The sequence below is a fragment of the Epinephelus fuscoguttatus genome, linkage group LG21 (genome assembly GCF_011397635.1).
Source record: "Epinephelus fuscoguttatus linkage group LG21, E.fuscoguttatus.final_Chr_v1".
Classification (NCBI taxonomy): Eukaryota; Metazoa; Chordata; class Actinopteri; order Perciformes; family Serranidae; genus Epinephelus; species Epinephelus fuscoguttatus.
In genome coordinates this window covers 12,710,665-12,736,164 of record NC_064772.1, presented here as the reverse complement: position 1 = coordinate 12,736,164, position 25,500 = coordinate 12,710,665, and the positions used below count along the sequence as shown (strand labels likewise).

General features: G+C 40.6%; 1 protein-coding gene across 1 annotated transcript in view; it reads left to right on the top strand.

Moving 5' to 3' along the window:
* The window catches only part of sh3kbp1 (SH3-domain kinase binding protein 1), a 53,321-nt gene that overhangs the window by 2,479 nt on the left and 25,342 nt on the right, over positions 1-25,500 (top strand). The window contains exons 2-4 of the mRNA XM_049564798.1: positions 9,314-9,471; positions 21,795-21,909; positions 24,370-24,476. Of these exons, the coding sequence (XP_049420755.1) occupies positions 9,314-9,471; positions 21,795-21,909; positions 24,370-24,476 (380 nt within the window). The remainder of the gene's footprint in view (positions 1-9,313; positions 9,472-21,794; positions 21,910-24,369; positions 24,477-25,500) is intronic.

Below are 25,500 nucleotides of genomic sequence, written 5' to 3'. Positions count from 1 at the left end.
AATTATGTCCCGCCTCGTTAGTTCACCGCACGGACCATTTAACCTGGCAACAACTGCAGCCGGCTTAAACATGATTGGTCAATATCACGCAGACTACAAACAGCCTACAACCAGAAACCAGGGCTCTTCTGCTCTTCTTCCGGAGGCAAGATCTCCGGGGTTTGTCTACAGACTCTACATTCACTGAATGTAGAGTCTGTATATAGAGACTAGGTTGTTGGTGATATTGTCAGAAGTATGTTTGTTACTGGGGTTTCAGTTAAAGATGGCGTTGTACTGGACTAGATTATGTTTTGTTTTGAAACACCTCTTAATGCAATGCAGTCCAGTACAACAACACTACTAACTATGACCTCAGTGCTTAAACAGACAACTGAATTAACATAAAAACCATTACAGGCATCATAAAGGTAGACTTTACTACGAAACAGTTGTATTGGATTGCATTAGATTGTATTGGTGTACCTAATAAAGTGGCCACTGAGTGTGTTTAGATGTTGTGCAAGACAGCAAATTCAAAGATGTCCTTTTTTAATGCTTTTTTACATCACACCGCCCTGAAAAGTCATTATTATAAGCAGCTTGTGGAGATGCATCTCGCATCCTTGGGTGCCTTTTTGTTATTTTGGTTATTTCTTTGCTTGTTCCAATAGATAACATACAAAATGAAGACAAAACCTACTGTTGCTGCAGTTTTCAAGGAGAAAGAAGTGTCAACTTTGTCTATAAGTGTGACCTTGAGTTATTCAGAGTTGAAGATTTAACAGTTATACAGATAGACACAATGTTAAAGGAGCTTGTTCTCGCTACTGTAGTAAGTCGTAATAGAAAGGAATATACTGTGACCAAAAGACGAGTTTCAGTTTCCTCAGCCAGAACTGAAAACTCTTACTGTCTTTCTTGCTTTTGCTGTGCTGTTGCTTTCGCTGTTGCTGTGTCTCCTTCCACTTACATTCAAAACACAAAGATGAATGCACAGAGGTCTTATCTGGGGGTTGTCAAAAGGCATTCTGGGAATGGGAGTGCTGAGGATTAGAAATATTCAATGCAGGTTGACGGAGTGCAAACACTTTGTCACAAAACAGCTTCCTGCAATGCAACAGAATGATGAGTTTAGCAGAGAATAGTTGGAATTTTCCTTTTAATGTGGGAGAATTTGCTGAAGTCTGTGATCTGATCCACAGTTGGAGTGGGTGGCTTTGACTCCCAGTGGGCCTCAGTCCAGCGTGAATGTTTTACAGACTGAAAACACACAGCTGCTCTTGACATCATCAGCGTCAGCAGTGAAACATACCCACAACTAAACACAGGTCTGCTGTGAACCAGTGAAATGTCAGCATGGCTTTGCAGAGTTCAGTGTGTTTGTATGTGCAGGTTCTTCTTATCTAAACTGACTGCAGCTGTTCAGAGGACACCACAGACCTATCTCGGTTCCTGAATGTGAGTGCGTTGCTTGACCACTTGAGTGGGAGTTTTGTTTTGTCTGCTGGCTTTCAGAAATTCGGTCTCATGTCCTCTTAAGGGCTCCTCTCTGTCATTTTTAGCCTTTCACACACAAATGATGTATCATCCCCAACACAAGTGTTTAGATGTGTGCAAGTGGCGCTGCAATTAAATCATTTTCCCTATTAATCATTTAGTCAATAAAAAGACATTAAGAACTGAAAAAATGCGAATAACACCTACCCAAAAGCCAAAGTAATGTGCTTTAAAGGGGGGCTATTATGCTCACGTTCATAGGTACTTTTGGTTTCGAATAGAACATATTTACATAATTTAATGTTCAAAACACTCAGTATTAGTGCCTGTCTCTTTAAGCCCCTCACTGAAAAAGCCCAGTCTGCTCTGATTGGTCAGCATTTCCGGGCCTTCCTTATCTCATTGTGTATGCACCATCATTGCAGATGGGGAATGACTTTAATGGAGTGTAGCGGCATTATCTATTGTGTAAAATCACCAATAAAAGTTTCTAAACCAAAACCCTCACAACTGGACATGTTCCAACAGGAATATGATTAGAAAACTGGGAGAAACTGACAACATCGGCAACCAAGACTGCATGCTTCCCTGGTGTTAGCATGTAGCTACATGTAGCAGTGTACTTGCAGTTGGAGGAATGGCTGTAAAGGAGCATAGCAGCACTGTCTACCATGAAGACCAGAATCTCCGCAGCTGGACATGCTCCAGCAGGAATATGATCTGAAATCAGGGAGAAATGAACAACATCGGCGGCCAAGATTACGTGTTTTCCTGATGTTAGCATGTAGCTACATGTAGCACTGTGGAGTAGAGTGCCTGAAATGTAAGTAGGGGTTAGGGTTAGCCTAGCTTCCTGAGCTGCACAGATTACCTTTGATATGCAAGTGTAACGTTATTGCCTGGTCACCACTCTGCTTAAAATATTATCTCTATCTCTCTATAATATCTCTGATCATGGCCCTCTGCTAGCATTATTGTTGTCTTTATTCTGCATGCAATGTAGTGCTTGTTCGTCCAAGGACAACACTGCTACTGTATGGGCTCTACTAAGTATCCTTTGCTAAAGACGTGTTTACACCAGGTGCAAATGAGGTCTACATGTATGAGTGACCTGCTTTTTTGGAAAACGTTACTCACACAGGAGTTAATAATGTATGTTGTTGGAGGCTAATTTCAGCTGCGTATGTGGTGCTCGAGTGTGTATTTACAGCAGCAGGACAGTGCATATGGGATTGAGTCAAAATAAACTACAGTGCATGTGTGTGTGTGTGTGTGTGTGTGTGTTTGTGTATGTTCATGATAATGAAGGAGCATGTCACCCAGTGCAACAGGACATTTAAGTGTTTTCTTTAATAGTTTTTGGACAATAATGGAGGTGTCAGGGTTTGGAAACCCTTGTTTCATGGGATTTATCGACAATAATGAAAATATAGAATTCACCACTTTTATCGTTGAATATTAATTGCTTGATTATCATTTAATTCATGCAACATTTCTGTTTTTCGTTGGAATGACTTTGCTTGGCTGTGGCTGTCATATTGCTTTGCAGAGCATTACGTTACCTTAAAATGTCCTTGGTGCATTTGTGGGTTTGCAGCTATTCCATCATGCTGTGTTGTACATCATATCAGTAAATAAAGGCTGTTTGCTTTGTAAAATCATACCCAGTGAACATCCATTGCACGGCTCAGTTTCTACTCTTTCTGCATTGCCTCACACCAGACTTAGCTCCTCTGCAGAGCCTGTTTGGCGTTAACTTTGTGTCACTTTAAACTTGCACCCGTCTTTGCACTCGGTGATGTGCGTTCTGTGCAGAGCCACAAGCTGTCGGCTCCTTCAGTAGTGTATGTGCTTCTGACTGACGTGGATGGGTGGGTGGACTGCAGTGTGTTGTCCTGTTCTGCCACTCAGATGTACTGTAATGCGGTTTGCAAGACAACTGCCACAAACTATCAATTCACTGTACATACTTCTCCTTACTGAAGAACCTGTCACTTCCACTCTGGTGATATGTGACACTTCCTCAGAAACATCACAACTGAGAGCTAAAAAAAAAAAGAAAATGGCATTTGTGCCACGTCGCTGTCTCATCTGCGGCTAATCTCTCGTAGTTATCTCAAGCCAGAATCATATCCTCCTTCCCATCTGAGCACCAGGCCGACTTGGACTATAGTCGTCTGCTTTGTCTGCTCACTACTGATGTCTTGCAGAAGTTCTCCTCCTGTTGTAAATGCACAGTGACGCCCTGACCTTCCACTTTAACACTATGACTTACGCAAGAAGTGTGGTTGGTTGTGGTCGGTGTCATCATTTTGGGTGTTTGCCCGTTGCTGCGTTAGTGTTTTAAAACCTGTGACTGTATGTGCATGTTATGCTATACATATATGTGTGTAAGGGAGAGATCATTTTGGGGAGGAAGCCAGTGTGTCTGAGTCATAGCTACCCCTTTATACTGTTGTTCCCATGGTTACCCCACCCCTGAAACTCCCCCGCCTCACACCCCCTTTAGCAGCCCACGCAGTTTAGACAAGGATAAGGCCTCTGTGGCCAGTGTGTGTGTGTGTGAAGGGTTAGAGTGTTAGAGTTAAGAAAGCTATATGTGATATGACACATTCAGTACATTTTTACAAGTATTAGCAGCTGCACAAGTAGTCACAAGGTGCTTTCATGTGTGTGTGAGTGTATGAGTTGCTGTTTATGACATTTTGAGATAGTTTTTATATTTTACCAAATTTCAGGGAGGCATACTGTATAGCCTACCTGTTTTCTGTTTACCTGTTGTCTTTATAGTAAATTCAGCATAATGTACATTTTCACAACAGAGAAAACTGTTTTTTCAATCTATCTCTTAATTCCACATCATAAAATCACATCTACTTTGCCATCTTTTAAACAGTGTTGAGCTACTGTTAATGAAACTCAACACTTCCTGCACATATATTTGAAACTCTTCCTTCATGCTCAAACGACTTGATTCCTGTATTTTCTGGTAGATCCAGTATGCACATTGAGATCTAGTTGAGATCTGATCTCTCTGTCCAGCTAAAAGAACCCAACCTCACTCCTATCGCTAGGACTGGTTGTAGCCTTTCTCTACCATTTGTTAGGCCATTTCTTAATTCATGCCAAGACTTTGCTTGTATACTTTCGTCGGACCAAAATTAGAGCAGACACCTGATCTCGTCTTTACTCCATGCATGACTGTCCATATCCATAAGCTGTCTTGCCACTATCTTGCTTGTAGCTTAGCTCGCTAACTGTCCATCCATCCATCCATCCATCCATCCATCCATCCATCCACTTAAGGCTCATTTATGCTCCCTTTACGTACGAAAATGTATACGTCTGTATCAAACAATGTTACCGTCACTGCCCACATACTTCCATGCGTTCTTTACGTTGGCATGGATGTTAACCAATATATCCACCAGGGGGCAGCCCAGCTTCAAAAGTTTATGACAACAACAAACTTGTCAGTGTTTCAAACAATGTTACCGTCACTGCCCACATACTTCCATGCGTCCTTTGCGTTGGCATGGATGTTAACCAATATATCCACCAGGGGGCAGCCCAGCTTCAAAAGTTTATGACAACAACAAACTTGTCAGTGTTTCAAACAATGTTACCGTCACTGCCCACATACTTCCATGCGTCCTTTGCGTTGGCATGGATGTTAACCAATATATCCACCAGGGGGCAGCCCAGCGTCAAAAGTTTATGACAACAACAAACTCAAAAACAAACATGGCGACTGTGGAGGAGATATTGATAATGTACCTCTTGAATAAAAGACAAAAACAGAGGCAGCCTTGTAGGAGGCGGTGGTCGGTGAGGCTGTTAAATACATCATGACTGGAGAACGGAGAATTATTTTCTCTAGTACTGCCGATGAGAGAAATTGAATTGTTATTTCTTCTTCGTGTCTCACTAGAGCTACGTATGGTGTAGTGACAGCAACACTGCCCCCACGGTTCCCGGTGATACTGCTCCATTTGGCCTGTATCCGTAAGCTTTATGGAAACGTGCAGAAATACGGACGAAATGAACGCAGAGCACGGACAGAAGGCTCCGTCGTTTTCATACAAGCATGAAACTGTTCACATATTGGCAATTAGTGTACTTTATGCTAAAACTTAATTTTGTATTCATGTATATCATGTAATACACCTACACACGTTTTTCCTTTATTATTCATAATATTATATATCACGTGTGTTTATATCACTACACTAATATTACTCTATAGAATATATTTAGAGATTTTGTGGATAGAAATTAAGCTCATCCGGCGCAGATGATCAGAAATGTATTTTTGTCTATTATTAGGTTTTGGCCTTGTTTATGTGTGTAAAACAGTTGAAAAATCTTAACTTTGAATAATTAGGGACTCTCTTTTTAAGGTGCACATAACAATCCAGAAAGGGGAAACCACAGTGAAGTGGAGGAGTTTTGTGGAGGATCGAAGGGCAGATGAGGAAGGAAGGGGCACTATTGTTAATATGTTGACATAATAATGTATTTGCTATGCTCCAGAATCTTCAGTATTTCAGTGTAGACTGTGATAGGTATTTAATTTTTTTAAGAGTTTCTGTTTTCAATTTTGTGATATGTTTTATTTCTTTTTTTTCCTCTGCAGATCTCCCTGATGTGTGATGCAACCACTGCACACAATAAAACATTTCAAACCATTTCAGTATTTCACAGCCTTTGTTTCAAATTCCCACAACAAAAGTGAGCACTGGACACCCAAGACCAGACACTTCCTATTATATGTTGTAGCGGGTTTGATCAATGCAGTGCAAGTTTTTGGCGTGCTAGTCAGAGCAGTCTGATGAATATTAAGAAATAAAGAACTAAAATAGTTGGATCAAACCATACAGAACAACCAGCAAACAATAATGATGCAGAACAGCACCCAGGCATAAATCAACAATTAAATCTTGGTATTTTTATTCGGGTGTAATAAAATTTTAAAACTGTAAATTGTAGTAAAGCATTAAAAGTCCAACTTCTTTCAAGCAGTGGTGTTTGGGTGAGATGCTGATTTAGTTGCAGTTATACAGCCGTCCAGTAGGGGACGAAAAACAAGGGGTCTAGAACTGCGGGTCCAGAACTGCGGGTCTGACTCTGCAGTCTCCGGGTCTGCAGAGACATACTATTGCCAACGGGAGGCACCCAGTAGGCATCCTGATCAGATGCCCAAATCACCTCGACTGACCCCTTTCGACGGCAAGGAGCAGCGACTCTATTTCAGATGTCCAAGCTCCTTACCCAGTCTCAAAGGCTGAGGCCAGGCTACCCCACGGAGGAATCTCATTTTGCCACCTGTATCCATGACATCATTCTTTCGGTCTGGCTGCTACCTCGCTGGTTTGGAACAAACTTACATGTTTAGTTATTTCCGCCCACGTAGTTGTTGTATTTGGATTAAAAATTCAGGTGCATTTACAGTTGTGTTCAATTTGATCACAATGCGTCCCTGGCCACCTCCACAGGCGGTTTGGCCGATCCGATCACAAGCCGTCCAAAGCTGCGTTTTGGGTGCAATAACACCTTTAGAGTCATATGGTCAAGCACTATCTCTCTATTGCAGTCTGATCACAGTAAGGTGTAAAGGGGGTCTATGTTACTTTTAACTGAGATGGTTCAACTTGTGTACAGCCTTGTGCAGCAACCATGTACTCTTTATCACTATTTTCTCTTCATTGTCTACTTTATGTGACTCTGAAGCCTTTCTGAAGCTTAAGAGTTTCATCATTTCATTGCACTGGAATGTGTAACAATAAGAAAAAACATGACCTTGTATGCAAGGTGAGTTTGATTGACAGTAGGCTGAAAGAACAGCAAAGCAAAAGTAACTATAATGAAAGGTATTCTTAAAGAGCTTTTGACCACTAGTAGCACAATGTAGCTTTGTGCACATTTGCTTTTGTATTGTGCATGCTCTCAAGGATGAACTTGCACGTGATAAGCACAACACGATTCACAGTCATGAGGCCAGAAGTTTCACACAAATCGACAGTTTGTTGTGGTAGCATTTTGCTAACAAAAGCAAGGAAAAATGAGACTGAAGGTTAAACGTGGATGCAAACAGTGCAGAATTTTATACTTTACAAAATCTGGTTTTCTGCAACAGGTCTTCACAAATGACAAATGACAAAATACGTCATCGTGCAGAACGTTACATAGGATAGTTTCTGATCTGATGCCCTATCATCAGGACATCATCATTTATAAGTTCCTTCCATATGCGCTACAAATCACTGTTGAACTATGGTTAATGTTTGGTTAGGGTGAAGGGAAACATGTAGCCTGGAAATCCAGACCCAAATCTAGAAAGATTTAGGGTCTGGCCATGAGTAATGAAAATGGCCCAACTCGAGGGTCGGCACCCAGCATGCATTTGAAAATATCACTGCACACAACTGGATAACACTACGACCAATCAGAACAATACACGGGGTGACGTATCCAGAGCGCTACCAGTGGTAGATTAGACTCTTGCCGTATCCGGTCGGCAAAACAGCAAAAACGTCCTTCTTGCAAAGAAAAGACTCGAGCGCCGTCTTCTGTTCCTCTTTTAGAGAAAAAGCCAAGTCCAACTCGTTCATTGTAGCGGCCAAAGCCGTTTCAAACAACTGGTGTTCAGCTGTAGCCATCTTGCAATGTTTACTGACTGATTCCGGATTTCGTCGTCGCATCGCTGTCGTCATCTGTTTAGCTCGCCTCTGGCCCGCCTATATCAGATACACCGATGTGATTGGTGCAGCTCGGTTTCATGGGCATAGGTAATGAGCATCATTACTGATTGCCAGAGTGACTCGCTGAGCAAATTCAAACTGTGCTCTCACGAGAACTCTGGATTTTCAGGGTAGGAAATATGGTGGTTTGGGTTTAAATGATTACTTCATTAAGGTTAAGGCTTTGGCATCATGATTACAATAATAACACTTGGTTAAGGTTATGGGATGGTCATGGTGGTCAAATAAACTCCTGCTGAGTGCCGATTAGAAATGTGAAACAAACAGCAGTATCCAGACTTTGTTGTACTGTAACGTCACATGATTTCATTGGTTGCTCCCCTTATAACTGCTGAGTTTATCCACCAGAGGCATTTGTCACTTGAATGTAAACAGATTTTGTTTTGCGTGACTGGCTGAAGCCACTGATACTGTCATTCTTCTTGATAGTCTGTTTTTATGAATATGGAAATGACAAACACTGAAAGTAAACATAACTTTCACTGCATGGGACACATTTTAATTAGGGAGTGAGAACAGTTTCCCTGTTTGAAAGCGAAACTCTGTGCAGCCAAATATTGAGTCTTAATCATTGTACTGATGGAATTAGTGTAGCAGAAAGGTACATGATGCTGAATTAATCACCCGAGTTATGACAGCACAGGTAATCCCACCTCCTCTTTTAAGGATTCTGGCCTGTATTTGTTTGTGTGTGCTTGAGATTCAGATGGTTTTTTTTGGAAAAGAAACATCAGAATTGGAGCTGCACCAAAGAGGAATTAAATACTTTATCTCTGCAGTGTAGCGGGCCAGAGTTAATGGCATTTTAATGCAAAATTCCATCATTGTAGAAGGATTGTGTGTGCTTAGCTGTGTGTGTGCGTTTATACACTGTATATGTGTTATTGTTTATCTGTCACTTAGTTTCGAATCAATAAATAAAACCAGCAGAATCATCAAATTCAAAAGCGCTGTGCCAGAGAGTAAATATAGATCAATGTGACACCTCTGCAGTGTTTTGACCTTTTTATTGCAGTTTATTGTCAACACACTCACTCTCTTTTTTCTCCTCCTCCATGTCTCTCTGTCCCCAGTGGAGGCAGTGGTGGAGTTTGACTATGAGGCTCAGCAGGACGATGAGTTGAGCCTGACGGTGGGCGACATCATCGTGAACATACGGCGGGATGATGGAGGCTGGTGGGAGGGCGAGCTGGGCGGACGCAGGGGCCTGTTCCCGGATAACTTTGTCAGGGTGAGTAATCACAATACCCCCACCCACCCCCCCACCCACACCCACACACACACACCTCATTTTCTCTGTCTCTCATGTCTCTTACATGCTCCATAAACCCACAAGAGGCCCTCCGTAAATAGCAGCAGAGTAAACATGCAGTTTCCAGTATGGTTTGCTTTGGGTGTTTGTGTGTGATTTGAAACTCTCACCTCGAGGTGATGTCTTAAGACTTTTTTCTTTGTAAAGCGAGAGAGGTTAGGGTTAAATTTAGGATTAGAGTTTTGACAGACAAAGAGACAAAGAGATGAAGGTATGTTAAGGCTGAGTTTGTAGTCTGACTTTGATATCTGCATGAAGTGGGAAATTGTTGAATGCAGCCCCCACAGTGTTGGAAAGGTCTGTGGGGAGGGGGTTTCTGAAGCTGTTTGACCATCCGACAAGAACTTTTGATGACGTATACTGGCTCCTTGAGGACTGTACACTCAGAGGCTCCACTGGATATCAGATGCTTAGCTGGCAGTGTCTAGAGCTCGGATTCTCGGCTCAAATCTGAAGGGACTATATGCGTTCGGGCTGGGGTGTAATTTCTCAAAATTTCCCTGGGCTTAAAGGAGCGGTGTGTGTAAGATTTGGGGGGATTTAGTGGCATCTAGCAGTGAGGATTGCAGATTGAAACCAGCTGAAACTTCTCCTGGTAAGAATTCCTTCACTCTTCATTGTTCAGGAGGTTTTTACAGGGAGCAGAATTATCCGCAGAGTTCTCTTCCTCTCCGAAACAAATGGACCAGGTGATTAAAACCAGTAATAACACTTCATAAAACAGTTTCACGATAAAAATCAGTGTTTCTCTGATGCTATTTGGCTTGTTGCAGACAGACTGCTAGCCTAGCATGTGCTAATGTGTGCTCACCTATTTTCTCTGATAACTTAATAGGTGCTCACTTTATTTCTGATGCAGATGTTCAGGAGGTTTTTACCAGTAGCCAAGTTATCCACAGAGGTCTCCTCCTCTCCAAAACAAACAGACCTGGTGATTTTTAAAAGATTTTTGGGGGCTTTTGCCTTTATTTTTTATTTAGGACAGTTTTTTAGTGTGAAAGGGGGGGAGAGAGAAGGGTTGGCATGCAGAAAAGGGCAGCAGGTTGAAATCGAACATGCTTCCATTGCGACCAGGACATAGCCTTTGTATATAGGATGCCAAGTGAGCTACTGGGTGCCTCGAACCTGGTGATTTAAACCGGTAAAAACGTTGAACAGAGTTCATTCATTCATTCATTTTCCATAACCCTTATCCTGTTAGGGGTTGCGGCAGTGCTGAAGCCTATCTCAGCTGTCAAGGATGTATCCTGGGGGTACACCCTGGACAGGTCACCAGACTATCACAGGGCTGACACATAGAGACAGACAACCATTCACACTCACATTCACACCTACAGGCGATTTAGAGTCACCAATTAGCCTAATCTGCATGTCTTTGGACTGTGAGGGAGCACTCCACGCAGAAGGGCTAAAGCAGTTTCAAGTTAAACACTGACGCAAAAATGCGAGTTGCCATATCGAGAGCTAGTCTTTCTGTTTTGTCAGATGTCTGTTACTGTACTGAAAAGACTTTAGTTGACTTGAGCTTGTAACAAATGATTTACAGTCGAGTAGAAATAGACATTGTGGTTATTAATCAAGCCCAGGCCCAAGACTCCTGCTGTGGTTCAGGCTCAGGTCGGGCTTGGACTGTAACTATGCAGGTTCATGTAAGGTCTGGCCCTTTTTTGGGCCTGATAATATGGTAGCGCTAGCAGTGTCCAGGAAGACTTGGAAGCATTTTTTAGAAAGCAAACTAAAAATGGGTGGTAGACTTGTTAACTCAGCATGTCTCATCACTTCCTCTTTCTCTCCTCTTCATATGTCCTTCTTTAATTTTCTGTCTTACGTATATACCAAGCTGATTGTGTTTGGATACAATTTACATTTCATAGACCAGACAATCAAAATGGGGCCTCCCTAGTGTAGTGGTTAGAGCACTCATCTTCCATGCAGAAGGTCCAGGGTTCTAATTCTGCTAGGGTCGACATCAGCAAAGGCATGCGGTCGCAAGAGGCTCCCACCGCCGAATCAAAGGGGATCAAATTCCTTAAGGAGGCTTTAGGATAAGAGAGTAACTCCGGAATCTGAGCCAAGCCCTCAACCAAGGGCGCGTCGCGGACGGGAGGTTCCAGAGGTGATAGCTGATTCATAGACCTGACAATTAAAATGACCACTGATAAATTGAGTTGCCGCTTAGATTCAGAGCATCCAATCTCCAATGATTATGGAAACAAGATAATAGAGATTATTGTACCGAGTTATGTTTTGCAATGATGCTCTCATTTTAACTTGTGTTATAAATCCAGCACGCACTTCTCCTTTACAGTGGTCCAGTTTCGTCCCTTCCTAAAAGCCTAAACTCAGTCTCAGCCAGAAGAGACAGCTTGTGTAGTTCACCTCAAGTTTTGTCCAAAGTTCAATTAATATAAGATGTTTCCAAACCCAGTAAGTTTTAAGTAGTAGCGATGTCAGTGTGGACCGAAATTAGGACTTTTGCTACAATCCAGCAGCCCTAATTAGACATGTAGATGTCAGAGTAAAGCTTCAGCTTGTGGTATGCATAGTAAAACAGTGTGCTTGTGGTAATGAGAAGAGGGAAGTATCTTGTTCACTGTACCATGAGGGGAAGTAGAAAAGTTCTGCGACCCAGGGACAGAGAGCAGCCTTCACATTTGGACAGCGCTGAAGAAATGAGTCTATTGTCAGGTGGTCCGCCGTGCAGCCGGGCGTTATTTGTGCTGACTGAATGTCACAGCTCTCATTCACTGTCAGGGATTCGGACAATGGGCCCGTGAAGTCCCACTGACGGTGCTGGAGTGGATTTGTGTTTGTGTGTGTGTGTGTGTGTATGTGTGTAAGAGAGGAGAGACAGAGAGAGAGGCTGTGAGTAATGCAGTAATACCAGACTGGTCTGTCACAAGACTGCAGTTATGGGAATCAGTGACATTAAGCTTCGCAATGCTGATGAATGTGTGTGTGTGTGTGTGTGTGTGTGTGTGTGTGTGTGTGTGTGTGTGTGTGTGTGTGTGGGAAGTGGGGGATGTGGACAGGCAGGTTGAAAAGGGGACAGGAAGTGATGGTATGCAAGCAACCCCCCTCTGCTGCCGTCATGGCTGACAACCGGCATGACTGAGATTATTAAGGTGAAGGTCATTGAATTAAGTTTTTCACTAAAAGACAGTTTGAAAGGTGTTTTCGTTTCCAAACTTTAAACCACTCGGAGCTGTAATATTTAGGTCAGCTCAGGTTGACAAACCGTCAAGTGTGAAAAAGACAGTTAATTGAGCAAAGCAACCGATGTTACAGACATCATGAGACTGCAGGCTGCATTAGCTAGTGTGCAAATACAGTATGTGTATTTGTCAATGCCCAGAGCTGGTGTTAGCTGTTAGCAGATTGTTATCTAAAACCAAATTGCTCACTGGGGAAATGCTCAGTTCTTTGTCAAAAACCGCACAGTCATTAACCATATCTTTTAAAATCTGTCAAGATAGTACATTTAGAAACACTACCTGCTGCTCTCAACTGCTGTTTCTCAAGAACAGGAACCATATCGCTGCCTTACAACACTTTAAAAGACTCTTGACTATAGGGAGGCTGCAACCAACTATTATTCCCCTCTTTGATTAACCTGCTGAATGTTTTATCAGCTAATCAGTTCGTCTAAAAGTAGCCTGTGGTGTGTGTATGGTAAGTGTTGTAATCATCAGACCTCTGGATCAGACGAGCAAGTGTTGCAAATCAGAATCACATGCTCTGATTTGGCATTTAAAGATAAACATTGTCCTTCATGGTGCAGAAGAGCAACTGTTTGTCACTTTCAAGAGGTGAGATCACTGCAGATGGGTGAAAATGTGCAAGGTATAGCAGAAAGCATGCCGAAGTTGACATTCTTCTTATTTGATAGTGCAACTTAAGTACTGTCACGTTGGAAATAGGCTCCTAGTTGACCTTAACCATAGATTTAAATGTCTTTAATTTCATTGACTAATAAGCTATAAAATGTCAGAAAATACAAAAGTATACCTATTAAACTCCAAGGTAATGTTTTCAAATGTCTTGCTTTGTTCAACAAAAACCTAGTTATATTCAGTTGCACATAATGCTACTTGACACGTTCCACTCACCCAGACACTGTTGCAGACCAAGCAAACCATCTCATGGCAACAACACCCAATGGCAGAAGCCCCCTCAGCAGGACAATGCACCATGCCACATTGCAAAAACTGCTCAGGAATGGCCCAAGGAACATGACAAAGAGCTCAAGGCATTGACCTTGCATCCAAATTCCCCAGTTCCCATTTCGACTGAGCATCTGTGGGATGTGCCAACACCCCAGACGCACTGCCCATCTACGGTAGGGCCTCTACGGATTGGACATAGCTCCAACATGTCAAGGTATGGGCACAGGAAGTCTGGGGATGCCCCTTGGTGTCTGCCACCAGGGTCGTCATTGCAGACCCTTTGAGTCCTGTGGGTTGCGACATGACGTATCAGCATGTCCAAAGGATGCTCGATTGGATTTGGATCTGGGGAATTTGGAGGCCAGGTCAAGGCCTTAAGCTCTTTGCCCTGTTCCTCAGGTCATTCCTGAGCAGTTTTTGCGGTGTGGCATGACACATTGTCCTGCCTGAGTGTACTGCCATTCGGAAATGTTGTTGCCATGAGGTGTTTGGGTGGGTGGTGCATGTCAAGTGGCATTCACATGAATGCTAGGAAGTTTCCCAGCAGAACGATGCATTGTAACAAGATAATCAAAGTTGTTTACTTCTACCGTCAGTGGTTTTTGTGTTTTGGCTGATCGGTGTATGTCACAAGTTTTACCCAGAAATTGCTCACTGTGATGAAAGAAATTACCACATGTGCACCTGTGCATCACCGCTTTGCTTTGTGTGCTCAGACAGAGCCACTTGCTTGTTTGAGGTGAGGGTTTGTGTGCTTGTTTGTTTGTGAGGTGAATTGAGACCTAGAAGTTGTATTCTATCATGCAATGATGAGATTGCAGCTGGATGCAGGCAACAGATGTGTTTGTTAAGGCACAGCGCGGTGAAGATACAGACATGTCATACACAAGATAACACTGACAAAGTCGCTCTCTATCTCTAAGGCCCTGTTTATACCCAGCATTAACATGCATCTTTGGTGATCTAATCATAAGTGGACAGAGTTAAATAGAAATGTAGACGACCACCAAGATGCGTTGTGAGTTGATCACTTAAAGCTACTCCTTTCTTGCATTTCACACAGCACTTAGAAAATATTTGAACATCCACAACTCCTGCCTCCCTCCAAAGTCCCACCCCCCTCCTCCTGCAGCGCCACCTCCCTCCAAAGGCCTACTCCCCTCTCCTCCATTACGTTGGCAAGGTAACGTTAGATACACGGAAGAGGAGAGCGAGTGTAACGTTACAACCAAGACAGTCAAACGCAACCCCAGAGTTTTGAAACTCAACCGGAGTCAGTGATGACTGATGAGTTTTAGAATAAGGTTACAGTGCTAACGTTAGATAGTAGCGTTAACGTTACTAGTAAGTGGAAATGTTAATGTTTCAGAGGCTACGCTACAGTAGGCTAACGTTAGCCATTAGCAACTGGATGCTGTGTTGTCATGTGATGTATGAGATGTTACGCAAGCGGTTACGTTGGTCGGAGGCCTCCACGTGGGCAATCATTGCATTCGGTCCAGATGCAATGATTGATTGGAGTTTTCTTAGAACCATATGAGAATGGTACAATTATGAAATGAATTATGAATAAGTGTCGCTTTAAACCACTCGCCATGGTGGTCTTGGATGCAGTATCTTTTGTAGTGTAAATGCTAATACTTTCAGATGCGTCCCCAGCAAGAACAACATCATCAGTGCAGGATGTGATGGTTGTTTTGGTGATAGCGCGCTGCCCATTTTACGGCAAGTTGAAGTGTTACGTGACCGTCCATCGTTTTTCTCCAAAAGGGGATTGTTGAATTCTACTGAATGCTATATCTCCAGCGGTACTAGCGAGCGTGCTAGTGAGCAGCTAGTGAGAGCGTAGACGTAATAACTTTGTGTGGGGCCCGTTGACCCTCTCGAGTAAGTGAAGGAAGCAGTATAGAAGTCAGAACACAAGTGTTCACAGACACTGGTGTGAATGGTGATGTGTTTGCATAACCAAAACACGTTAATACCAGCTATAAACAGGCTCTCTCTCTCTTTGTCCTTGCTATGTGAATAAATAATACTAACAGGCTAAATAAGTGAAGATATTTCAAACAATGTCTGCATTTTTTCAGTACCACATTTTAAAGGCCATAAACTCTCCTTAACACAGAATATGAGGAGTCTCAAACTTCAATGGACTTATTTGATACTTTGCTACTTGTGCTACCATCTTTTGGCCTGTGAAACTTTCAACCTTTCAAAAAAGGTAATATACAGCCCTCCGATTAATCATTTATCCAGATGGTTACAGATTAATTCTTTTGATCGTTTCAGGTCTCATTTAGACTCACTGTTTATGTTAACGTATCTTTATGGCTCATATAAAAGCTTTCTTCCTGTGCCAGTATGACCAGTGAATAGAGTTGCACAATAAGGATAAGGTTTATGAAAAGAGGGGAAATAATATTTTGCGCCATGGTTCCTCTGCACTTCACAATGATTTTAACAAGCGAAGCTGTTTCCCCACACTCTTGTTTCTCTCTCTGTGTGTCTCTGGGCTATAGATTCCTCTGTAGTACTAACACAGTGGATGATAGCTGCTACACTGCATTGTTTTGCATTATCTGTAACTGGGAGGAAAAGGGTCAGAGGTCTGCTGAGAGGGGATGCACAAAGCAGTGTTTTGCATTAAAGCAGTGCAGTGTAAACTACATACTTGCTGTCAGGCTTTTACACATTATGCAGACAAACACAACCAACACTGCGGAGTACATTATGCAGGTGTTTCCTGTTCAGATGTGATGAATCACGTCGTCTTCCTCTCCTCTTTTCAGCTGGGTTTCCTTTAACTCTGGGTTACCTCCATATCCCCACAGGACAAATTGCAGTAGAGCATGATTGCAGTCCAAGTAGTAACAAAGGCCTCCAAGAACAGCTCAGATAGCTTTGCCCTTGATTTCTTCTGCAAAACCAGGCACTCATTAGTCTCAGATTGCAAACTCAAATATATTAATTATTTCAAACCAACAGCCTTAAGAGAAAACAGATGGATTTTAGGATTCATGTTCCGTTGCTTTTCATGAAGCAGAAAGCCAAACAGCTAGTAAACACCGCCGCCTCTCCTTCGCCACTCATAAAACAGGGGAAGCTGCAGGCTAACAAATGGCCGCTGTGGGTTTTCGCGTAGGTTGGCTTGTGTCTCCAAGTTAAAAGTGTTTTTTTTCCCCCAGTCAGTCTGTGGGTTTGTGTCTGTGCATGTGAGATTCTGAATGAATGTGTGTGTGCCTCTCTATCTGTTTTTGCAGTGCATGAAGGCATGCAGAGCTACAGCCAATCCATCTGCACTCTAACTGCAGAATCAATGTGTATCTTTCCTGGTTCTGCATTAACACTGCATTAACCTACTTAACAAAGTGCAAACACCAAATGTCATGGGAAAATAACTGTGTGACTGACCTGAGCTCAGTAAACAGAGATAAGTAAACATTAACAGTTAAAAAGAAAGCAAAAGGAAGGAATCTGCCAGGTTCTACCACCTCTCTGTTTTTAGCTCAGTCTCACAGCTCTCATTGTTTCAGTGAAATAAACCAACCACACACTAACTGCACTCATGTTTTCCTTGCCAAGAGTTACTGAAGATACCACTCTTTGTCTGTAGGGCTGTACCAAATATCCTTTTTATCATTCAAAGTAAGGGTTTTGCAATATTTCAAATGACAAAAACTGAAATATTTAAAAATGAAATATTGATATCATGTTAATAGCGCACATATGATCATAGGGTGTGAATAATCCAGCACCTCCTACATTATTGCTGTGTCTTTTTGTTCTGGCTTTGTCTCCCTCCCCCAACACCGCCTGGCTGCCTCTTCACTATGAAGTGTTATTTCTCTTTTTGTTCCATAATGTACACTTTTAATGGTTACAGACTCTCGGTCCACTTCCCTTTACTTCTATTCTGAGATAAAGAGACAAACCAATAATAAACAAATTTAAAGATATATTTGATAGCATTTTTTCACCCAAAATCTTCTATAGATATCTCAGTAATATCGTTAGTGTGAACTCTTTTGGCCACATTCAAAGGTTTTATTGGGGTTTTTCGGATGATGTCTCTCATCATATTTTATGATGTCATCACCCTAAAACAAAATCCGCATAATAAGTTCTCAATTTGAATTAAGTGTTTCAATAGATTAAAAGAGTTGTCTTTTTTATTTAAAGGTCCAGTGTGTAGGATTTAGTGACATCTACACCTGTTTGTGAGTTTGCAGAGTTTAAACTTCTCCCGTGTGCCAAGCGTGTCAGGAGAGTGACAGTGGCCAACAAGAAAACATGAAAACGGCAATGGCCATATCTAGACCTAACGTTTGATTTGTTCATTCTGGGCAGTGTTGGGGATATACTATAAACATGTCACTAGTTACATGTAATTAAACAACAAAATTAATGTAACTGTAATCAATTACTGTAACTGGGAAAAATTTAATTACAGTTGCTTATTAAAATGTTGGTGATTACAAAGTTACATCTTAATATATTCATTTTGGTTAGGAAAGTAATCAAAAACTAATCAAAAGTTACATTACTTTGATGATGTAATTCCAATAGTTGCATTAGTTATTATATTTTTAACAGGGTAAATAGTAATCTGTAACCTAATACATTTCAAAAGTAACCTTCCTAACACTGCCTCTGGTCTACTGTAGAAACAACATGGCGGACTCGGGACCTGCTCTGTATGTAGCTATAAACGGCTCACTCTAAGTTAAGGAAAACAAGAGGATTCTTATTTTCAGGTGATTCTTAAAAATGAAAACCACGATAAGATTTTATCACGATACTTAAGTCACAATATCATCGCGATTTTATATGCTGAGTATTGCGATAAAATATATTGCGATATATTACCTTTTTTCAACTCTAAATTATGTCCCCAAAGGAAAACTTTGTCAACACCTGTTTTATTTAATAAGATAAAGTTTTCAGTCCGTTCATCTCACTTCAGCCAGTTTTTTGCAGCAAACTGTATCCAGAAAAGCAATTGATTACATTATTCTAGTAGGCTAGTTTGTCATATTTATCATTTATATAATAAAAAAAAGTCTATACTTGGCACTGTGTGATGATGCAGCATTGCTACACAAAAATATCACAATACTATGCTGTATCAAGTTTTCCACCACCCCTCATATGAATACAATATTCCATTTCTTAGATGTCCCTGACTCCTACACACTGGACCTTTAAATTTTTTTTTTTATTTTAATGAAAAGGCTAAATGTTATTTATGATGCTGTTACATTGCTGCTAGTGTAAGTGAAATCATTCAGGCTTCACTGTAACTGCTGGTAAGCAACCCTTGAAATCTGTGTTCTGTGGACAATAATGAGGAGGCTGGTCGTCCTTTTTACACCGCCATTTATTCTCTGAACAGGAACAGAATATGGACTGGTCAGTCATACAGCTGGCTCGTTACAGGCAGCTCACACACAGCACACTATAAAAGAACAGCACATTTGCACTATTTCATAAAGTGCATTATTATTATGACTTAAAAAGTACAGCAACCCACTTGTAACTCATTCCAGTTACATTTCCATAACTCACAGTGTATATATATTCATATGGTGGACATACAGACATTAATAGCAATATTTGCACAGTGTTGTGCTCGACAACTCACCTCGCGCACGTCTCTCACGAATTGGCAATGTTTTATCGCCTGCAGTAGCATTTACCTAGTACCTCTGAGAGAGGGCGCCCTTGAGCCAATAACACAGGTATAACCACAGAACTACATAAGTGCATGACTATCACATTATAGTAGTAAAAGCAAGTGGAATTACAAACAATACAAACTCTGTTACACTACACCACCCTGTTAATAAAGGTGTATGCCCTCCTTCGTGTACGGCAAGTGGGAGAGCCACCAGTTTTTTGACCACAGTGAATTGTTGCTTTTGAAAAGCCGAACAACAAAACAAATATGGACTGAAGCAGAATATTTTGTTGAATTGAATTTAATTCTACAAATAGTATGACACTAATAATGTAAATGTGTCCTAATCTTTATCTGCAACTGTGCAGGACACCAGTTTTAAACAGAATACACATGCAAAAAAAAAGCTGCAAAGCCTTTGAGTGTTGATTTCGATTTAGAATGTCAACGTTCTAAATGAAGACTCGAAGCTTTGACTCTTCGCAACCTTTCATGTTTGTAGATTAGTTTAGTTTAGCAACTCAAAGCAGGATGTCGGTAAAGATTCTCAGTCATACACATCATGGTAATCTGAAGTGCTATATTGTAGGCACTGCAGTTCAAGCAAGTCCAGTTGCATACGATATAGCAATTAAGATGACAGCCTAGCTCGGCCTATCAACACCACCTATGCCTTATAATATAAATACAGGTGTACATGTTTACAGAGACAAGACAGGCGAGAAACCTTAAGTTGGTGAGTCTAGTTTTCTGTGTTAAGTGTTCACATGTTGTGGTTTAGAGGACGATTTCTATCGTTAAGTTTTAATTAATCTCTTCCTGTTTGGAGAGGAGCGCACACACCGCATGTTGGATTTTAATTGGCCCCTCCAGTACTGAGAATGTACGTAGACCTCCTCTCTGCAGAGTGCCAAATCTGTTTGCCTTTTTACACACAAATGATACTTCCTTCAGCGTCATGTCCAGTTTCTAACCTCTGTGGCTCCTAAAATGGTTCTTAGCCTGAGATATGAGCTTTGGCTGTTGTCTAGGAAACGTCTTCCCTTGTTAATATTTTTGGATATCTCAGAGGCTCATTAATAAGGCTTTCACGCCACACCAGGCCATACACATCCACAGTGTGTGTGTGTGTGTGTGTGTGTGTGTGTGAGGGGTTAGATTCTGTGAGTCAGTATACCCGGACCAGTATGCTTCACTGAGCTGCGTTCGCCACAGGGCCAGGGCTTATGAAACAGTGTCATGATGAATGTGGTGGGGAGATGTGAACCATCATGTCGAGTTTTTCTGGGTCCCTGTGTGTAAACGTCTCTGTGTTTGTTGTCTTTCCATCTGCCCGCTTGTTGATTCTTCTGTTGCTCGGTGTGTTTGCCTGCCTCTCCAGTGCTTTTGATCAGTTTCACATGCTGTCTTGTGATTCTTTGTGCAAGTGAAAGTCATGTGGACAGAGAGGGAAAGGTTGCTGCGGTGAAGGAGAGGGTGGGACTGTGTGTTTGTGGCTGTCCGTGCTTTACGAGCTCGTCATCTGCAGGTAAACAGTGAGGGTCACCTGGGTTACTGACATCTAATACTGCAAGTTTAATGCATAAGAAATAACCTCCTGACCTTCAGGTTTGTGTGCAACATGCTCATTTGCAGAGATTATATTCAATAAGACATATTTAAAGGGACAGTTCATCCCAAAATTCAGCAGTTCAGGAGAAAGAAAATAGTTCCTACATGAAACTGCTCACAACAAGGTCTGCGGATTATCTTTAGAAACCAGGTCATGATTTCTGGAAAGAGACATTGCTGTTGAGTTTTTGGCACTTTTAGCACCACAAGCCAGTGTCATCTGGTTCCATTATATTGGAGAGAAGTCAGACATCACTATGAGTAAGAGGAGAAACCCATCTTTTTGATTTGGGGGTGAAGTTTCCCTTTAAGTCATGACATGATGAAATGTAGGTGTCTTTGGTGGCAACTTCTTTCTGTCTAGTCCAGTTGTAGTCACATGCTTAAGTATATTTAGTTTGGTGTGACATTACCGTTTGTTTCTACGTCATATTAGCGGTTAAATATTTAACAAAGATTTTACAAATAAACATTTCATTCTTTTGCAATAAGAGGGGTAATCTGGTGGGCCATCATACTTTGACTGGACCAAAACTGAGTTTGTCTACATGATGAATTTCCTTCTTATATTTTTTTGTTGTTATTGTAGTTATTTATTGTTCTTGAGGGTTTTTGGTTTCATAATTTTAATATAGTAGAATTTATCATATTTTTAAAATTTTCTGATGATCACTGCATTCGTTTCTCATCGTTGTCTTAATGTTGCAAGAAAAAAAAAATGTGCTTTTTCTCCATCCTTCCACATCTTTCTCCTCCGCTAACCATCTCCTGCCCCTCTCTTTTTATAGGAGATAAAGAAAGAGGGAAAGAGGGATGGAGGACAGGCGAGCATGATCAGGTCAGACCTTTCCAATGGAAGAGCCAGCCCCGTGTCCGACTCCAGCGTACGGCCGGGCAGAAAAGGTGTTCAACTCAAACACACACACACACACACACACACACACACACACACACACACACACACAAAGGTCACACACACACACACAAAGGTCACACACATTCATACATGTTACTCATTAGACAGGTTTAAGTCTTCAGTCTGAAACATAGATCCTATTAGTGTGAGGGAGGATTTGGGTCAAGCCTTCCTTGTATACACACTCAATACACACACACACACACACACACACACACACATGCACAGTGTTGGAATGTAACGCAAGTACAGTACTAGAGTACAAAGTACAAATCTGAGGTACCTTTACCTGAGTATTTTCTTAATGAAAATGCACAAGTACAGATGAAATGATTAGTCAACAGACACAAAATTCTCATTGTGATAATGGTTTTAACCTTTTTTTTTTTTTTTTTTGTAAAAATGCCAAACATTTAATGATTGCAGCTTCTCAAATGTGAGGCTTTGCATCTTTTCTCTGCTGTTTTTCATATTTTTGTTATATAATATGTAGAAAATCAAGTATCAAGATATTTTTGACCAAATACCTTGATAATAATATTGTGATGATAATGAAGGGTTGACTTTTGGTGCTTTCACATATTATTTACACAATGACATTTTTTTTCAACAATCATCAGTAAATTGGTAAACCCAAATAATAGTTAAGAAAATGACACCACTTTAAATCCAGGAAAAGACAACACTTACTGTATGACAAAAAATCTGAGATGATATCTAGTCTCATATCACAATACTGAGCTAATATAGATATATTGAGATATGTGTAACTGCATATCTGTGGGTTGTTAAGCAATTATGCAATTAAGTGACTGACACATTTATGGTTATGTACGAGCCACCCATTTTCAGTGTAGAAGCACAAGTTAATAATTTTGAGTTTTGGACTTGACAAAAAAAAAAAAAAAAACACTGTAAAGGGTTCTGAGTTCTGAGTTTCAGGGTTCCTACGCATCACTGAAAAGTATAGATTAGAAAATGTGGAACATGTGAAAATATATTGAAAAATTAAACATAAAGATAAAAAAACATATATAAGAAAACAAAACAAGAACACAGAGCAAACATATTCAGTAACAATGCAATGATTTCATCAGGAAGAAGTGTATACTTATAAAATCCTGCCCCTTTTTAAATATTTTATCAATACATTTCATAGAATTTGATTTTAGTCATTTCTAGGTATGGATAAATAGGTATTGAAAAATATTTAATAAAATACAGTATAGAATTCAGAATTTTTAAAAAAAATAAATCAATCATACCAGCAGAGTGTGCTTCGTAGCATTTGAGGCAGGCAGCCAGCACAGCTGAAATGTAGTTATCAGAAAAGTAAACATTTCCTACATCAGGAAACCTTAAAGGCTGCGTTCATCTTCATTTCTATGAATCAACGATGCTGCACAGGCACTGTGAAATTTTATTCTTTTCAACTCATTTTCAGTTCTTATTCATAAGAGAGACTAAAAATATGGGGGTAACAATAATATAATGTTATGTATGCTAAGGAAAATTATAGGAGTATAGGTAGCACTGGTTAGTTTACTTCCTCTGTGGGCAGAGATATTTGACGGTGGGATGTCGTCCAACTTTCTGTCTGGGAGTGTGGTGTAAATGGATGGATAAAGTTTTCTGAGGACTGGCTTGTATACTCAATGTCAAATAATCCAAAAGAATCTACTGAGAAGTCTGGAAATTTAGGTATGGAAAAGTTGGAATTTTGACATGTAAACTGTGTGGGAACATGTGTGGGAACCTGGGGGATTTGTGACAGCATTTATCGCTATTATCAATCTTTTCATTGAAAAAATAATGAGCAGATTGATCCATAATGACAATAATCATTAGTTGCAGTCTTATAAAAATTTTTAGAAAATTAGATCCAGTAAAATGCTGCTTTTACATTAATGCATGAGTAATGAGTAATGATAATTTAATGATATGATATATAATAGTATAATAACCACAAGGGACATTTTCTGCACTGAGTACTTTTACTTTGGATACTTTAAGGACATTTTTCTGATCATACTGACATAACTAAATACTTCTCCACCACTTCATATGCATGCTTACACACCCTTACATTTAACATGAGGAGGAGCGACACCCTGTGGACAAAAGAGGAATCACAGCGCTGCGTTTTAATGCCCCAGCTGCTGTGGAATGAGTCAAGAGTAATGAGCAGGCTAATGAGTGTAAGACAAACAACTGCAAGGCCAGTGGGAAGTGCTTGGTGTCTGAGCTGGTTAGTAAGACTGCCCCCTAATTGAAAGGTCAAAGGTCGGCGCTTCAGTCTTCAGCCATGAGAGCTTTTAATAAGTCAGTGAACACCTGCTCGTTCATTCTTAAGTCATGGATTATGGATAAGTGCAGGAGCCAATCATGTCACATGTGAGCCTAAAATATGTCTGTGTGTGCTCCTGTTTGTCTGTGTGTGTTTGTAGTCGAGCAAATCCGTAAGCGGAGGTGTAAAGCGGCGTTCAGCTACGTGCCTCAGCATGAAGACGAGCTAGAGCTGAAAATAGGGGACGTCATTGAGATTATAGCAGAGGTAAGGCTGATCACATTTTACTGCACTCATAATGGAGCTGCTCATTATGAACCATCAGCCTCCAAAACACACGAGCAGATGTCTCTTAGCACATTTATCACTTGTTTTACAATGAGATATGTTAGTAATAGAAAAATGATGGCACGAATGTAAAATATGGGATGAAAAAGTTGTGTTTGTAGTAGTTTAGAAACAGAGTTTGTCCACCGGAGAGCACTGACAAGTTTGTAATTCACCAAATATAAGTGATCTAGAGTTGAATTAATGGATCAAGTAATTAAATAGATGATGAACAGAAGCAAAATGCCAAAACATTCACTGTTGCAGCTTCTGAATTGTGAGTATTTTACTATTTTCTGATAATTTTAAGACAAAGCTAGAATCAATCAATCAAGTAAATTAATGGCCGATTAATCGGAAATGAAAATAGTCGATAGTTCTTAGTTGGGATCCTCATCAAAAATGTTATGTGATTAAGTTACAAAACAAATGCTGGCCTATTTTTAGCATTGTCACAATACTCAAATTTCGAACTTCAATACAATACCCATTTAGCCTTTGATACAATGTGAAAAAAATTGACATAGAGCGAAGAAAATTTTAATTTTGTCTTAAAGAAAAAAGCTTAACGTTGTCAGCAACTATTATTAAGACCTCTTCAAATGTTCAGAATCAATTGTTGAGCTGCAATCATTACAACAATCGCCAACTATTTTGATAATTGATTAATTGTTTCAGTAATTTTTCAAGCAAAATATTTGCTGGTTTTTTTCCCTTGATTTATGATAGTAAATGAAAAGTGTTTGCGTTTTGCAGTGTTGGTTGGATAAAAGAAGCAATCTGAAGACATCACTTTGGGCTGTGGGAAATCGTAATAAGCATTTTTTTTCACAATTTTAACATTTTATTGACTAAATAATTAATCAGCTAACCATGAAAATAACTGGCAGATTGATTAGCAATGAAAATAGCTGTTATGTACAGCCCTAGTTCAGTATTTATGATCCGATTTCCAGTTGTTAGG